This window comes from Sabethes cyaneus, chromosome 3 (genome assembly GCF_943734655.1).
Source record: "Sabethes cyaneus chromosome 3, idSabCyanKW18_F2, whole genome shotgun sequence".
Classification (NCBI taxonomy): Eukaryota; Metazoa; Arthropoda; class Insecta; order Diptera; family Culicidae; genus Sabethes; species Sabethes cyaneus.
Genome location: NC_071355.1, coordinates 21,243,506 through 21,258,609, shown reverse-complemented (window position 1 = coordinate 21,258,609; position 15,104 = coordinate 21,243,506). Strand labels below are relative to the sequence as shown.

General features: G+C 39.8%; 1 protein-coding gene across 2 annotated transcripts in view; it reads left to right on the top strand.

The window, feature by feature from the left end:
* LOC128744688 (cysteine-rich hydrophobic domain-containing protein 2) overlaps nucleotides 1-12,385 on the top strand; it is a 39,098-nt gene extending 26,713 nt beyond the window's left edge. For both annotated transcript variants that reach the window (XM_053841857.1, XM_053841858.1), the window contains exons 3-4: nucleotides 11,204-11,414; nucleotides 11,495-12,385. In XM_053841857.1, coding sequence (XP_053697832.1) covers nucleotides 11,204-11,414; nucleotides 11,495-11,662 — 379 coding nt within the window. In that variant the 3' untranslated portion in view covers nucleotides 11,663-12,385. The remainder of the gene's footprint in view (nucleotides 1-11,203; nucleotides 11,415-11,494) is intronic.
* The last annotated feature ends 2,719 nt before the right edge of the window (nucleotides 12,386-15,104 follow it).

The window sequence follows — 15,104 nt, the reverse complement described above, 5'->3', positions numbered from 1 at the left end:
ATCTAGTCAAATCGTCTTTGCTTCTGGTGTTAATCAGAGGTGACATGAATTCAGTTTCAACTACCGATGAAATAGTTAAAAATGTGTTTTTTTTCTGTTTAAAAAGTCATGAGACTACATTGTATTGTACAATGCAATTGTAACTTATTTATTAGCTACTTATAATGAATGCAATGAGAGGTAGCTTAAACGGCTCAAAGCCGTTTAGCTTCAAATATGGAGTAACCAGTTCTGAGTTAAATAATCTCCGATGACCGGAACATCATCGAACGGTCGGTCGGTCTTTCCACCGCACCGCACCGCCCCGTTTGTTCAACAATACTAGCCCCTTCGGGCACAAATAGCTGACCACTAAAATCCGATAATCAGCGGCAATAAAACAACTGCTAGTTTATCGAGCATGGATACGCCCTCGGGAGGATCCACACTTGGTTTGGTGGTTGCTCGCATTAGAATATAACCTCTCCGTTGGTTGGTCGGTCGCTCTGCATACCGTAGGTAGGTAGATATAGATGTGGCAGTCTATAGCAGCAGGCAGTGTCGGTCGGGTGCTAATGCAAGTAGACTTACATAAGCGCTTTGTTCAGCCGCTTCGATGCAGAAAAACGGGACAGAGACATGAAAGCAAAAGCACACCGCAGAGACCTGACAAAAAAGGCAATTTTTTTTTCGACGGAGCTTAGCTAGAAGCCCTACACCTATCCTACCTACATTCAATGCACTGCACATCGCGCCTCAAAAGCCGGGTGGCAACGCGGGCTTGGAGCTGGCGAGGACAGGAGAGAATCACCTTCATTGGAATATTAATTTTCTCATCGGCTGTGACGGGATTTTTCTACCATATTCGGAAAGCGCTGCTATCGTGTCGTCTGTCAAGTGTGAAGTTTTGCCGTGTTTCACCTTGACCGTAATTTAAATCAATGAAATGAAAGGCGACCGATAAAATTCAACACATTTTCATTCCTTTTTTTTCGGTGGATGAAAATCCATTCCGCGAGCACACTGTTCGGTGGATGTAAACAGGATTTGTTTTGTTTTGCTGCACAGGCCTTCTGGCGTTCGAGCCTGTCTGTGTGTGTGTCTGTATGTATGTATGGTCTCTCTGTTGGAGCGAGTGTGGCGTTGTTTGGTTGAAAGCAAGGGCCTTCATATTGGATCTTCTGGCCATTTCTCTCCCTCTGTCATCAGCCGGCCCCACCGTGCCGGCCCGTTGACCTACGCGGGACGTGCCCACTTTCTGGAGAGCTGCAAGCTTGATTTGCACAAATTTGCTGGCCCTCGCTTTTGAGCGTTTCCGCGAGGACCGACCGACCGACCGTCCCGACCGAATCGAAATTCAGCCAGCGATTCCATTTTGATGTAATAGTTGTCTGAGGCCCGCACGGTTATGGGCGTTTTGGCAATTCAAATTTGCAGTTATGCATTAATTCAGGGGATATTTTATTTTTTGCTTTGTTCGGAATTTTAATTCAATGTTTGCACAACAATAACGTCGATATAGGGTACTCTATTATTCAACTGTTTGTTTGATAATCTTTGTATCAATATTAAATTTCACTGTGCAAACCAAATTATAAGAAAAAGTTTTTGACGTAGGACTACTTCTGTCTGGAAGGTAGCTGGTATTGGGGGTCATATCTTAGCGGTTTCCTGATCGATTTTCATTATTTTTGCACAAATCGGTCGGAAACTCTGCTTGAGGTTGCACTATTGAAAAATTAAAAATAATGAAGCATTGTCCAACTGGGAATCCTCGCTTCGTGATTGGTTGAAAAAGACGTCATTTTTAACGTGATAACTCTGCTTGGGAAATACACCAGAAAAAGTGACAAAATCCCCCTGTCTCAACAGTTCGAAGATTTTTTTTGTATGACTGTTAAACCTAGACCAATTTTATGTCTCTGTCAGGCACGTGCGCTAGAAAAAGTTACAAAACTTTCACGTCCGAAATGGTCGAAGATTCTTTACGAGTCGTTCGTGATTTGGTTTAAATATATTTGTGCATTAAGGGTTCAGAAGCGCGCGATTTAAATCTACAAATCCAATGCATACTCTATGATACTCTATGAGCAATGATTCGAAAAACGCCAACTGAAGACTATTTCCCTGATAGTACTAGGCTGTAAACAGCTAGTTTGGAAAAAAAGAAATAGAAATAGTCCCACTGAGTGAGCGAATGAACTACCGCTCAGTTCCTTGCGACAATAGTTTACCCATTCACTTGCTTGCATTCGCACTGAATTGGTAGAGGGCCCGAAGCTTAGAAGGCAAATCCGAGGAAGAATGGAAGAATGACACCAGAAGGTGTCCCAGTTGCGTTCGATGTTCTTTACTATAGATAGAAGGTTTGGTCGGTTTAGCAGACGGAATGCCTCGTCTCGTTTATTCGTGTGACGAGTGTGACGCACGCGGTGGCAGCAGTGTTGCCAGACTTTACCGAGGAAAAATTCGTAATTTTATCACCGAAGAAAGAGGGTTACACTTTCACAACACTATGCTAGAGTTTCTATTAACACGGATGAACTTAGCTTCTTTCCATCTAAATGTTTGATCAGTCTTGTTTTATAGGTATTGTCCTTCATTGTATTTGAAGGAAATCAGTATTTTTTTGAATCAAATCATTCTTCGATACATTTGAGACTTAACATAAATTACTTAAGGACGGCTTACTTTCGACTTTCGTTGTTGATCTTTTATCATTTGCTGTTCGCCTATATTTTTCCGTCTTTCATCTTTTATTTTCCTTCGTGTGGTTTTTGGTTCGGTGGTGATTCGCTGGTTCGTTCTTTTTAACATCTACCATGTAACATCTGGGATCTTTATATCTTTTTGTCTATTTCTAGCAATTTGTTTTTTATTGCCTTTTATTGCGTTCTTTGTTGCTCTTCGTTGCGTCTTTTGTGCTCTTTAGTAGTCTGTTTTGACATTCCTTGTCGCTGTATGGCTGCTGTTTAATCGTATCTTCTTTTGCATTTTTAGTCTTTTCGTCGTTTTGACATTTTTAGTTATTCATTTGGCGTTTTTCCGGCATCTTTTGCTTTTATCAGCGTTTCGCATACCTACCATCACTTTTTTGTCATCTTTTCGCCACCTCTTGGTCATCCTTTTGTACTCTATTTGCAGTCTTTTCATCGTTCTTATGTTGCCATTTCATTGTCTTTTTGTTGTTTTTTCGACGCGTTTGCACCGTCTTTTTGTCATCTCTGTTGTACTTTTGTCTTCATTTCATGATCGTTTTGCCATCATTACATCACATTTCCGTCGTGTGTTAATCATTGTTTGGCCCTATTTTTCTATTTTTTCGTTGTTTCTTAAAAAGGCTTTTTATCGTTGTTGTCGTCTTGCGTTGCTGTTTTCGCACCTTAATTCTGGCATCGTCATTTTGTTAATTTTTTGTCATCTTTTCCTAGTCTTTTGTTCATCACCTATTTTCGTTGTCGTGTTTGTTGCCAAGATAACCAAAACTGCCACAAAAGACGCTCATTAAGACTGTCTCAGTGGTTAAAAGGCCAATGAGTAATTCTCGCTGAAACGGGGGTGTTTTCGGTGACAAGAATTTATTCTATGGTAAATTGAGACCCCTCCCCTCTTTATAAGGGGAATTATAACCCCTTTAAGAGGGGGGCTTCCATACAAATTTCCTCATAACTCGAGAACTAATCAAGCAAATGGAACCAAATGTGAAGGTTTTCGAGGGCAAAAAAATTTTCTATGGTGGATTAGGACCCCTCCCCACTTTAAGAGGGGGGGCTCCTGTACAAATGAAATACAAATTCCCTCATAACTCGAGAACTAATCAAGCAAATGGAACCAAATTTGGCATGTAGGGTTTTTTGGAGGCAAGAATTTTTTCTATGATGAATTAGGACCTCTTCCCACTTTAGGAGGGGGGGGGGGCTTCCATACAAATGAAATGCAAATTTCCTCTTATCTCGAGAACTAATCAAGCAAATGGAACCAAATTTGGCATGTGGGAGTTTTAGAAGGCAGAAATTTTTTCTATGGTGAATTACGACCCCTTCCCCTTTTAAGAGGGGGGCTCCCATACAAATGAAATACAAATTTCCTTATAATTTGAGTACTAATCAAGTCAATGGAACCAAATTTAGCATGTAGGAAATTTTTGAGTCTTGAATTTATTTTATAATAGTTAGAGACTTCTTATCCCTGTGGTAGGGGGATAGGGACTCTCATACAAATAAAACAGAAATTTTTGCGAAACTCAAAAACTAATCGAACTCGAGAAATTCGAGACTGTTCCATAAAACATTAGTCAATAACAAGACCACAAAAACTATCTATAGTAACACTAGATCATTCAGGACGAAACGGCCGCGAGTGTTGCCGGCGACCCGCCGTCGGAAGCGCCGCCCACTATGGGGAGGCAACTCCCCGCAGAAATCACTACTGTCTAGGTTTATTTATTTTCCTAGGTCTACCTGGGTTTGCTGGAACGAGCGACAGCGAGTAAGGAGAGAATCGCGAAATGGTACTTTCCACGAAAAAGTTTTCCCTGAAATGGTACATTCCGCTTAAGGGTTTTCGCAAAATGATATTCGACGAAATGTTGTACAATCATGGCGAATATTATTATTCGCTTTCTGGCTATGCAATGAGGGAACAGGGGAGTTGTTTTCTACTTTACTGCGAGGAAAAATTCCAAATTTGTATATTAAACTACCCATTCCAGGTAACTAATAAGCCTTAACGTAAGCAGCCAATCAGCGCATCTGGCATTTCATACTGCACGCTTTTGTATATTTCTTTTTGACTGCAGGTGTTGTAAATTGGCATCCAAAATTGTATTCAAATTCTTCGTGTCGGTAATTATCTGTAAATTAGCATTGTCAGCACTATAAGAAGGTTATCAGTAAAGTAGCTGTATATTTAGCTAACATAGCATTTAAGTAGCATTTAAGGCGACTTAAATGCTTATTGGCCTATATTTGAATAGCATTGGTGATGCTTATTGGTTACCTGGGGTGCTTTCATAGTTACGTAACTGCCAAAATGAATCATCTAAGGTTAAACTCCTCAGAAACTTGCAAAACTCGAGATTGTGACAAAGATCATCCGATATTCATGATTTATGTACAACACAGGTTAATTTGTGGCAATAAGAAGTTTGTCGGGTCAGCTAGTATCTTATATATAAAAGTGAGCGTGAGTATGTTTGTATGTTCCACCATAACTCCAGAACGCATTGACCGATCTTCACCAAACTTGGCACACATGTTCCTTGATATAAGAGAATCAGCACTGGGGGGTTGACAAAGAGGGGGGGGGGGGGTTCGTAACAGGGGGAGGCCGTAACTACGAAATACCTGGAGGGTTATTCATCAAACTTGGCACAATTGTTCCTTGGCATAAGAGAATCAGCACTGGAAGTAACAAAAACGAAGGAGGGAAGTTCCCTGTTAGGGGGGAAGGTCCTTAAATGGGGGGAGGCATAACTCCGAAACGCCTTGACCGTTCTTTATCAAACTTGGCACACATGTTCCTTGACATCAGGGAATCAGCACCGGGGGTTGACAAAGGGGGGTGGGACTAACAGGGGGAGAGACGATAACTCCGAAACGCCTCGACCATTCTTTATCAAGCTTTCATACATGTTCCTTGATATAAGGAAAACAGAATTGAAGGGGTTGACAAAAGAGGGTGGAGTAACAGGGGGAAGACTCCGAAATGTTTGGACGGTTCTTCCTTAAGTGGTGGGACAAAAGAGGGAGCTGATGACAGCAGGTTGCTGACAGGACGGGGGAGTAACGCCCACATGACTGTAACAATTTATTCGTACAACAGAAAAAATGAAAATACGAAACACTAAACGGCAATGCTCGCAGCTGTAGATTTGTCAAGTATAATTATGCGCTGAATCAAAGTGACCCGTATAAAAAGTGTTCGACTATTAGTGCTAAGTGTTGCTGGCCGACTCTATTTGAGTCACAGGGGCAATCATTCAAACAGTGTGGAGTTGATCTGAGAACCATGTTTTTCCCATGGTCAACTTTATGTGACATGTTCCAGAGTGGGCTCGGCCAATAATTTGTGCATACTTGCTCCTGGTGGTGAAACTAAAAACATTGTTTACAAACAAGTTTGTCTTGAAGTGAGATGAAATGAACGACAGGTTTTATGTATCCATGGAAGAAACACTGTTGCACCTTCTACTTTTTTTGAAAAGGACAATAACAAAACTATGGGTGGGGAGGCCATTGCTAGAAGGCGCAAATAGGATAAATGCCTTTGTTTCTCTTTCTGTATAGGGTTTTATAGGGATTTCCGTAAAGAAAACAGATGTGTAAGTGGCCGGGTAGATAAAAGAGGGGGAGCTAACAAATGGGAAGGAACGTCCAAAAGAGGAAAATGTTGGGTATATGCTGTCCTTACTCGCTGCCGCTCGTTCGGACTTGATTTAACTAAGGACTAACCCGATCAGGAGGCCATAACAAGATTATATCTGTTTTATTACACATTTTGATATTTTTAACATATTATGTTATAAATCGAAAATAAACTAATTAGGAAGCAAATTCAAGTTTGTAACAGATTCAGATACAAGTAGCACATTGAGTTATGAATGAGCTATATAGATTCCACCACTAAGAATGACATATTTTGCTTTAATAACAAAATATGTTACTTGCAAATTACTTTTATAACAAAATATGTTACTTGCAAAACTTATTTTAATTACCATCATCATTTTAAAAGTATATTAAATACTTCACAGTTACTAGTACTTGCTAATATATCTTTATTAGCTGTGTTATTTTTGGAATATCTTGAAGTGTTGACAATTAACCTTTAACACAATGTGTTACAATTAAGATAAAATCATTACATGGTTTGTTATGAATCAGGTATTAATTAGAGGCAGTTTAGTTATAATTTTTGATATTTAACCACTTACGGAGGCTAACTTATACCAACGGTTGTTATAATATGATCAAATATATCAAATTAAAAACAACTGTTGTTATAAAATTTGATAACGAAATAATAAGATCTGTTATAATTTTGTTAGGTCCTCCTGATCGGGAATCCCTACTAATCAGTAAACATAGGAAAATGCATCCACCTGAATAGTAGTCGTTTCTGCGGGAAGGCTGCCACCCCATAATTTGTGTTTCAGCCATTCGGTACCAGCCCATCCCTTACTAGTTGCGAATAACATAATGATTTGTTTAACAAAGCAGTTAAGGGGGACCCTATTCTGGTCGAAAAATAATGGATTTTTGTTACGTTGGAGTATTTTGGTTATTGAGTAAGGTATAATTAAAGATGTATTATATATTTTTAGATACAAAAAATATATGATGCTCTGTAGAAAAGGGGCCATCCATATACCACGTGTACAGTTTAGTGGATGGGGACCTACGAATGGCCGAAACACAAATGGCCGAATCACGAATGGACGAAACACAAATGGTCGAAATAACAAATGGCATAATATATCTAATGGCCGAATCACGAACGGCCGAATCACAAATGGCCGAATCACGAATGGCCTAATCACGAAAGGCTGAAACACGAATGGCCGAACGTCATATTCGGCCGAAAATAATCACGGTATCTGCACAAATGTTGGGTATATGCTGTCCTTACTCGCTGCCGCTCGTTCGGACTTAACTAAGCGATAATCCCTACAAGTCAGTAAACCTAGGAAAATGCATACACCTAAATAGTAGTGGGTTCTGCAGGGGGGCTGCCCCTTGCAGTGGCCGGCGCTTCTGACGGTGGGTCACCGGCGTACACTCTCGCCCTGAATCATCTAGGAAATATTTGCTACTGACACGATCAATAGGCCTCGCACCCTATAATAAACGTAAATCATTCGCGCTTAGGAAAAGAAACAACTATCAATCATCTATACTATATCTACCAAAATAAAAAATCAGACGCAGAGTACCTCTTGTTCTTCTGAAACTAGGGTGCAGAATTTTACGAAAAGCTTTTTTCCTTCACATATCAATGACACGGATCATCACAGAACTGCGAGTGGAACAAAAGACAATGGAGTGGAAAATTTTAAAGGTTTTCCAGGGGGATGTTTCAAATTCGCGGAGAGAAATAGATGAAAAAATTTATTCAAAATGTGTAAGGTCTCACTAAGGGGGGCTCTGTAGCCGCAAGGTTACCGAGTCTGCTTTGACAAGCGAATGGTCATGGGTTCGAATCTTAGTAGAATCAGGCCATTCGATGTCAAAGTGACTTTAGCATGGGTTTATTCTCAGGCCCCTCATCGCCCTTCCTTCATGCTGAGTTCTATATTATCCCGATATGGCCTATTAACAGTGCAAAAATGAGACCCTTATAGTAAAAATGCACTGGTTTGCTACGCCAGGGATGACTATAATTGGGGACTGTGCGCTGTCATGTGGAACGAGGTGGATAAAGTAGAGTAAAGCATTGAAAGAAGGGTACCCAATTACACACAAGCACGCATAAAAAAAAAAAAAAAAAAAAAAAAAAAGAAATTCAATAAGCATATCGCTCACTCAATAGCGACTATAGCTAAAATAAATGCAGTGCGGGTTATACAACAAACACCCGGGCGATATCACAATAGATCTAACTTACTGGTCGCAGTGATGAGTCCATACAGGAAAAAAAAAAAAAAAAAGGTCTCACTAAACGAGCAATAAAATTTTTGTTGATTTAGGCATTCCCGGAAAATTCGACCTTTCGTGATTCGGCCACTCGTGATTCGGTCTTTCGTGATTTGGCCATTCGTGATTCGACCTTTCGCGATTCGGCCTTTCGTGATTCGGCCTTCTGTGACTGTTGTTGGAACTCGGCCATTTGGATTTCGGTCATTCGTGATTCGGCCATTTGTGTTTCAGCCATTCGGTACCAGCCCGGTATGATAATGTTCACACTTGTCTACCGAAGGGGGACAGCGGGTATAGAAGATGTCCACGTGGATAAGTTTATTTAATAAAAAAAAATTGAAATTAGAAAGAGATGTACAGTAATGTTCCGGTTTTGTCAGCCCCATGTCGAATTTTGGGCTGACAAATGGAGAAACTGACAAAATCGGGAAATTTGTTTTTCAAAATTCATGACAACATCGGAGACTTCTACTAAAAATTAAATTTTAACCCTCAATTGATTCACCGAAAGCTCAACGCAATCTAATCAGCCGGACACAGCGCACTGGTTTTGGTGCGCATTACAGTTTTGAGCAGGAAAACTAGGTTTTAGGTTTACGGAACATTTGGAAGAGTTTCTTAAAATTGAAATGACGTTCTATCGTCTAGCGGAATTCAAACTTTGATTAATACCCCTAAAATTGCTATAAAAAGTTTATTTTTCTTCTGTTTTAATATAACGCATTAACGAGTTCTGCAAAGTTTTATGGCATATTATTACGAGAAATTTTGCTGAAGACAATAACCTTCTATCTCCTCACCAAGGATAGAAAAATCATGTTCCGCATAAATAAAAAATGATTAAAATCAGTTTCTATTTTACCTGGGTTTGTAGTTGTTGTATGACTTTTTCATGTTCAACAAAGTTGTACAAATAGTGGAAATACACAACATTGCTGAATGTAGAATACCTCTATCTTTACTTGTTTAGAAATTGTAGAACTTTTAATATGAAAATATCCTAATTTCGACTCCGAACTACGCGCAAAAATGACAGCATTTCAACTAAAAACTCCCCAGGGAATCAGAATAGTTCCATGTAGACTGTAAAGCTTTATAAATCATGTTTAAAAGCACAAAAGTAAAACAAAATTTAAAGGCTGACAAAATCGGGATAAAAAGCTGATAAAATTGGGGATAAAACATTGCACAGTGGGTAGAATCGCCCAAAAAAAAAAACGGAACTTTTTGTTGCCGGCGTTTTTAAGGTTTAAATCACGAGAAATCGATCGCGCGGAAATGACGGGAAGTAGTCCATTTTGCCCCACTCACCCCTATTTTCTAATAGTTTTGAAAGAATCAGGTACAAACTCTCTCTAACTTGAGATTCTATGGTAAGAAAAGAAGAAAAATGTTAGAAAATAGGTATATGAGCATTTTTATTTTATTACAATATAATCTAGTAGTCTGTTTTGCCCAATTTTACTCAAGGTTTTTGTATTAGAGAAAAAATTCCCAATCGATGTTTTTACCAGAGATTTCCAAGAAGGCATGCCTGGTTGAAAAAGTCAGACGATCGAACGACGATCAAACTTGTCCACTAAAGTGTCGTGTAAGGGAATGTTTTGCCTTGTTTTACCCTACAACTTGTACTGAAATCTGAAAAAACTATTGAAAGGAAACGGTGCAACTGTAAAAGTGCTCTGATTTCGTTCAAATTTGGTGAGTTTGTTCTTAGTCGAAAAATTTTAGACCCATATTTTTTGATTGGACGCTTGGGGTGCCCCTTGTCACTTGTCTCTGTCGTTTTTTTGTTTTTGCTTTATGCCGTTTTTGTCGACTTTATTGTTATGCTGCTTTGCCGTCTTTTCGGCGCCATTTTCTCATCACTTTTTCCTTTTTCCGTCACATTTTGGTCATCTTTACGGCGTCTCGTCGTTGTCTTTGTCGTTGTGTTGTGTTGTGAGGCTTAAATGTTTATCAGTTTTAGATTATCGCATAAAAAGTAAATCCAATCAATGCAAATAGAACAAGTACCAGCTCCTTAGTTATAAATAATTTTTCAACCATTTCCGTGAAGTTTATGAAAATTCGTAGATACGAGTTTGATCCGTTGGTCCGCAGAAAATTCCTAAATCTGTAGATCTGACATTACTGGGTTTGATTTAAATATATTTTTGCATTAAGGGTTCAAAAGCGTGCGATTTAAATCTGCAAATCCAATGAATACTAACATCTTTATGAGCAATGATTGTAAAAACATCAACTGAAGGCTGTTTTTCTGACACTACTGGGCTGTAAACAGTGAGTTTGGAAGACCTAAATACCCAGTCATTAATATCTTTTCTATTCCGTTGGGTTTATGTGTTATTTATTGAATGTTTACTATGTAAAGCGCTGGAAGCTTCGCAGATCTTCGCATCTATAGAATGGTCCGTAGTATCAATAATAAGGGGAGGAACTGTACTCATAGTTGTATACATTCGTAGTCCTACGCCAAGGCTACGTTTGTGTTCTGAGACACAGAACCTTCTAGTTTTTTTCTTGCTTAAAACACTTTCAACTTTTTATCTAATGCATTGTTTGTTCTGTTTTGTTCTTTTTTGCAGTTTCGGCCTCAGTAATCGGTTCAACGTGCAATTTCCAGCCGGTCTGGTGTCGCGCGTCGCTCCCGAGGAATTCAAGGCGACCATCTTGCGTATCAACGCGGTCCTCAAGAAGACGCTTCCAGTCAACGTGAAGTGGCTGTTTTGCGGCTGCGTGTGCTGCTGCTGCACACTCGGATGTTCCCTATGGCCTGTGATATGTTTAAGTAAGAGGGTAGGTAACCGCGAACCAACCTGTCATTATTGACGGCCGTGCGTGTAATTCGAAACTATTTCCCTTTTTTCTACTCGTAGACTCAGCACACACTAAACAAATTGCTCGAGTGGGAGAATAGTCATTTGTATCATAAGCTCGGTTTGCACTGGCGGCTCAGCAAACAGCAGTGCGATTCCAACTCGATGATGGAGTACGTCCTGTTGATAGAGTTCATACCGAAGACGCCCATCTATCGTCCGGATTAGACAGGCTCAGTCGTCATTTTGGTATACTAGTTTTGAGCTACAATAATAAATATCGATAGCTGTTATTTTGGAAGGCAAAGGCAAACTTTTATATAGCCGATTGTTTAGCTAGTTGAGAACTGTTTTTGTCGGTAGGTTTTAGTTTATTAGAATTTGTTCCACGAGAAGCTAACGCTAGCTAAACAAATTCGTTATTTTTCAAGCAAAATAAAACTATTGATTGACAAGTTGTCGTGTACAAACGTTCGTAGAAATTGCCTGTGAGAATAGAGTTCATGTGCTTTTCTACATGAAGTGGAGACACATGTGTAGATTATTGTAAAGCATACTATAGAGAGTGATGGCAAACTGTTGTGCGGACTGCTATCCGTACAAAAAAAAAGTAAGTATGGAAAATATTTTCACGACAAAGCCAGCCAGTTGATGCAGCAGTTTTGAATGGGAAAGGCTAACTAAAAATTAAATAACCACTCAAGTGATCTTAGACCAAGCAGCAGCGAGAGAAAAATTATTGTGCGTTAAATCTAACGCCGGTGACAGTCTTTTCCAGAAGAAACTCAAAATGCAATGAAAAATGAAAACAGAAAGTTGTGAAAAATACACACACACATACATGCATACATACAGACAAGTTACACAAATTCATCCCAAGAATAAGCAGTCATTGTATAGTGTATAGAGATTTGTTTAGCACGTAAGGCGAATTGAGTAATAAAACGTAAAAGCTACTATTTGACACCTAAGTGGTAACGAACACGACCTAGGGGAAGAAACACACCAAATGTTGCTTGTTGCTACCGTTGAAGATGAATAAAGTACGGTAAACTTGAACTGTCGAAAGAAAGTTCAGTGTGAGTCAATGGTAGGTACATCGCGCCAGAAGTTGCTTAACTTTGGTGATCGCACGAGAACCGGTGTTTTCAACATGGTATGATCGCTGACGACCTTTAAAGTTATTGTGAAATAAAGTCAATAGTCTGTCGATTTTGATTACAGATTAAAGAAGGGGCTCGCTTTTGGAAAATGCCAAAATTTTGGAAATAGTTTTTGAATTGACGATCCGTAAATAGACGAAGGGAATGGCCGAAAAAAGTTATGAAACGGAGGTTTATAATAGCTGTAAGGCGTGACAAGACATGAAGAAAAAGCTAGATAAGAAAAAGTTAGAACTCAGGATGCAAAGGGATTTGGATAATTTAGGGTTTTCTTCTTCAAATTTTGTGAAAGAAGTGAATTTATACATAAAATTCTCTCATATTGCTCTTTATCCGTATGCTTTGACTATCTGTCACAGTCGCAATCATACGGAATTTCAAGGAAATGGCCATCCTTAAGATGCACTGACATTTCTGGTTTCATCTTCGCAAGGTTCAGTTTCGGCAGTTTGGACAAAACAAGTTTGAAAGCCGTTTGAAAGCCGCAAGCCGAAAGTGAAGAGTTTTAGAAAAATAGTGATAGAACTCCTCTAGAGCTAAACGTTGGGCAGTAGATAATTGTTTATTTAGATTTTAGTAAAAAAAAAGCAAAGCTGTGGGTATAAACGTCCCTAAGAACTTGACCCTTCTATATCGACAGAATACGCAGCCGGTTATTAGAGTACAGGAAAATTACGGGGCTAGTAGTGCAAAGATCCTATTAACTCTATAGAGCAGCACCACCCAGTCGAGATTCGAACCATACGACGACTGGCTTGTTAGACCAGCATCGTACCCCGGAGCCAACTGGGCGGGCTATTTAGATTTTAGTGCAGACACATAATAATCAGGAACAATCAAAATCAGGATACAAGAGCGGCTTGTTAGGGTTCCAAGAAACACACCAAAAAGTTTGGATAATCCTGAAAAATTAGGAACATTGGCATCATGGATTGGCTCTCTTTATAATTTGGTACAACCCGTGATTCTTATAGTTTGGCAAAAAGTAACGAACTACGAACTTAGCAAGTGATCTTTCGATGATCCTCCCTTATCTAACTTTTCTTTCTTTTCCCTTCACGTCTTGTTCCACTCTGGGGATTCTATAAAACAGTTTTTCCCTTACCTATTCTATTGGAAAGCCTATCGTTATAAAAATTATTCGAATGAAACCTGACTTCATTATAAGTTAAGACTAAAACACAAGGTAGAATCAGTTTTTTTTTCAATTTTAAGGCAATTAATTTCGTACAGATAAAATGCAAGACCGATCATGTGTAACAAGGGTCCGTAACTACGGATAAAGGATGACGATCCCAAAGATCGAGTCACGCAAATTTGGCATCGTTGCACTGTAGGAAATCTTTCACAAAGGTGAAAAGGCGTGACAGCAAGCTCGATTTGTATAAAAGCGGTGAGGCAACTATCGAATATGGAACATAGGCTTCACAGAGTTGAGCAGAATGGTAAATTTTCAAATGATCGATGAGAGAATGTGCCAGCTGATGATTAAATATTTCTTCAATTTCAGCTATTCTACTCTACCATTGTGATCTTCTCCATTTAGACAAGGTATGTACGGCGCCGCCATGGATAAGCTAACGAGATGGCACTCACCCTACTGTAGTCCCTAGTGTCCGCCTAAAATTTAGGAGACTGTCGCGGGGGTAAAACATCTAATAACTGTCATGTAATAAAATGTCAAGAGAGTAGTCGGAACACGCTTCCAGCCATGCGTCAACGGTTTCCATCCATCCACCACCAGGGTGCTTAAAATGGAGCAAAGCACGCGTGGATTGATGGTGGCGATAATGAGGCAAGAAAACGATAATCGAGGCACAGTGGAGATCTTGGCGCGGAAAAGGTCATAGCTCGTTGGACAAAAGGTAGCCCGAGCCATTATATTGTCAGCAGCCAAGCCACAGTTGATGAGCGAAATATAGCAGTGCTGGAATTAAAACAGTAAAGCAGCGAATTTAGAAAATAAGTTTGAGCTGCTAAGTAAATCTGCTAAGGAAGAGTGTAGCGAGAGCTGAAAATTACAGAAAGAGTTGTGAAGGAAGTTAAGAAAGGCGTGTAAAGAAAAGCAAACGACAGATAAGTACGGCTGATTGTAAATTCCTCAACTACACGCCCGACCATGACCGCATGCTGACCGCAATGCTGACGAAAGCCCTCTCGCTCTTAGGACCCCTGAGTTTCCTGCGTTTACCTTACGTTTATCTACGTGACCCGGAACTGTACCTGAATTGTACCGAATTTGTTCCTTACGTCGGCTAAGGTCTACCGGTGCTGTCGAATCCGTTGACCCGACGCTAAGAGTGCGTCCCCGCTACCGCAGTCGCCATTCAACGTTTCCCGAGCAAAATCCGCTCTCATCAGGAGTCACTAAGGGATTTGTCAATAAAGTGAGAGGTGTTTGCATAAGGTTAACGAGTGTTTTGTTGGCAATAAGTCGCGAACGTATGCCGTCCCGAAGGCTTACTTTTCATGATTAGCATGGTTTTTATGTCAATGAGAAGGAAGTG